Here is a 2,321-nt window from a genome sequence, read left to right on the forward strand (position 1 = left end):
ATAATAAATAAAGTAACATGAAGGGAGGTCGTTTTTGTCTAAATTTTTACTTTTACTTCATTACTTTTTTATTCTTTCTGTTCTTTATTAGTTTAATAAACAGGAATTCTACATAGGAATCACATTAGTTTACATTTCTACACTGTGCTGTGTTGTTCATTTTGATCTAGCTTTGAGTCCGAGGGTCTTAAATTTGAAATATAACGACGAACGTGAGCTTTTCTAATTCCGTAAGACACAGAACCAGACAGTGGAACCACCAGGTGGCGGTAGAAGACCGGTAATAAAAATTCATGGGTTTGGCTGCGCATGCTCAGTTCTATCTATGCGGAAATTTTTAACGGTGTGTGGGGTCAGACCTTGGACCAGGAGCCTCTGGCGAAGTTACAATGGTGAGTTGACACGTCGTCAAGCTTCTGGCAGATGTAACAGGTTCAGACTTGTGTTGCTGCAGGTCAGGAGACTCTCAAACAGCAGAACTGTGTAATTATTTAAAAGAACTGATCAAAAAACTTTGATCATAAACTGGAGATTAGAGATTAGTTGTAAATCAGACGTGTTTTGCAAACATCCAGAAACGTTGCTGGTTGAAGTTGTGAGCTGCCTCTGAGTCCTGGAGCCGGGTAAGGTTCAGTGGTTCTGGGCCCCGGGGTCAGAGGTCAGGCTGCTGTTTGTTCAGGAACAGTGATCTCCTTACGGTGCTGAATGGGACACATATATTCAGATCCGCTGTACGAACAGAAGGTTTGCTCCATAAACAAATAAAAAAACCTGGAGCAAGGAAACATGGTGGCAAATTACTCACAGAAATAATTCAAGTTTAAAGTTTAGGACATGAAGATAAATAAAATTTAGAATCAGGACGTGGACAATAGTTCATACATTCATGTACAGAGCTCATTAAATGCTGAATGTAATACAAATAAAGGTTTTCGACTTTAGTATTTCTGTCTTTGTCCCAGCAGAGCTCAGCAGGCGGCTCGTCTCTGCAGGTCCATGCGGTTCGGTTCGGCCCGGGTCAGGAGCTGCTGGCGTGTCTACAGGCCTTCGTGGAGCAGAGACGACTCCGAGCGCCGTTCATCATCACGTGCGTGGGCAGCGTCACCAGGGCAACGGTCCGGCTGGCCAACGCCACGGCGACAAACACCAACGAGGTGAGACGGAACTTCATCCACTCATTCCAATAAATTCCTAAAATACTGAGCATCTGCGCTCTTTTCCTGCAGGTGCTGCACCTCAGCGGGCGCTTTGAGATCGTCTCCCTCGTCGGCACCCTGAACCCGGAGGCCCACCTGCACATCTGCCTGTCGGACGCCGCCGGGAGGACGGTGGGCGGTCACGTGCTGGGGGACCTGGACCTGTTCACCACAGCAGAGGTGGTTCTGGGCGAGGCGTCCGACCTGCGGTTCACCAGGGAGATGGACCCGCAGACGGGCTTCCCCGAGCTCGTGGTTCAGCCGCGCTCACAAGCAGAATAAAGTGCGTCCAGAACCAGAACCAGCTCCAGGCAGAGACATAGGGTGAAGTGGTGAAATTAAAAGTCTCTGATAACAAAGTGAAGTGAGTCAGCTGTTCAATGTCCACCATAACCGGGCAGCCGCAGCCGCAGCTGCAGCTTCAGCAGCTTCAGCAGCAGCAGCTTCAGCAGCAGCAGCAGCAGCAGCAGCTTCAGCAGCAGCTTCAGCAGCAGCTTCAGCAGCAGCAGCAGCAGCAGCAGCAGCTTCAGCAGCAGCTTCAGCAGCAGCTTCAGCAGCAGCTTCAGCAGCAGCTTCAGCAGCAGCAGCAGCAGCAGCAGCTTCAGCAGCAGCTTCAGCAGCAGCTTCAGCAGCAGCTTCAGCAGCAGCTTCAGCAGCAGCAGCAGCTTCAGCAGCAGCTTTAGCAGCAGCTTCAGCAGCAGCTTCAGCAGCTTCAGCAGCTTCAGCAGCAGCTTCAGCAGCAGCTTCAGCAGCAGCAGCAGCTTCAGCTTCAGCAGCAGCTTCAGCAGCAGCAGCAGCTTCAGCAGCAGCAGCAGCTTCAGCAGCAGCTTCAGCAGCTTCAGCAGCAGCTTCAGCAGCAGCAGCTTCAGCAGCAGCTTCAGCAGCAGCTTCAGCAGCAGCTTCAGCAGCAGCAGCAGCTTCAGCAGCAGCTTCGGCAGCAGCAGCAGCTTCAGCAGCAGCAGGGGCGCCTCTGCAGGGGTCACAGCTTCCTGCTAATAGATGTTAAACTGAGCCACGGCCTTTCACAGCCTCTGGCGGCCCCGCTTGTGAGGAGACAAAACCAGAACCCGGCCCCTCTCCCCCTGAGGATCAGCCCAGGTCGCGGCGTCACAATGCAGAGGAAGG

At 51.8% G+C, this 2,321-nt stretch overlaps 1 protein-coding gene across 2 annotated transcripts; it reads left to right on the top strand.

The window, feature by feature from the left end:
* Positions 1–239: 239 nt before the first annotated feature.
* LOC114850025 (bifunctional protein GlmU-like) lies at positions 240–1,555 on the top strand. 2 transcript variants are annotated; one of them, XM_029141963.3, is made up of 3 exons: positions 240–392; positions 966–1,154; positions 1,227–1,555. In XM_029141963.3, exons 1-3 carry the CDS (start codon positions 390–392, stop codon positions 1,476–1,478), a joined length of 444 nt encoding a protein of 147 aa, XP_028997796.1. In that variant the 5' UTR covers positions 240–389; the 3' UTR covers positions 1,479–1,555. The 2 variants fall into 2 exon arrangements, with proteins under 2 accessions (XP_028997796.1, XP_028997795.1); XM_029141962.3 differs by having other exon boundaries at positions 325–392; positions 963–1,154.
* Positions 1,556–2,321: the final 766 nt, after the last annotated feature.

The sequence above is a fragment of the Betta splendens genome, chromosome 24 (genome assembly GCF_900634795.4).
Source record: "Betta splendens chromosome 24, fBetSpl5.4, whole genome shotgun sequence".
Taxonomy (NCBI): Eukaryota; Metazoa; Chordata; class Actinopteri; order Anabantiformes; family Osphronemidae; genus Betta; species Betta splendens.

Bases quoted from the DNA above. Each gene is read 5' to 3' on its own strand.
- LOC114850025 (XM_029141962.3), top strand. The intron at 1,155-1,226 runs GTGAGACGGAAC...CTTTTCCTGCAG, and splicing joins CGGCGACAAACACCAACGAG to GTGCTGCACCTCAGCGGGCG.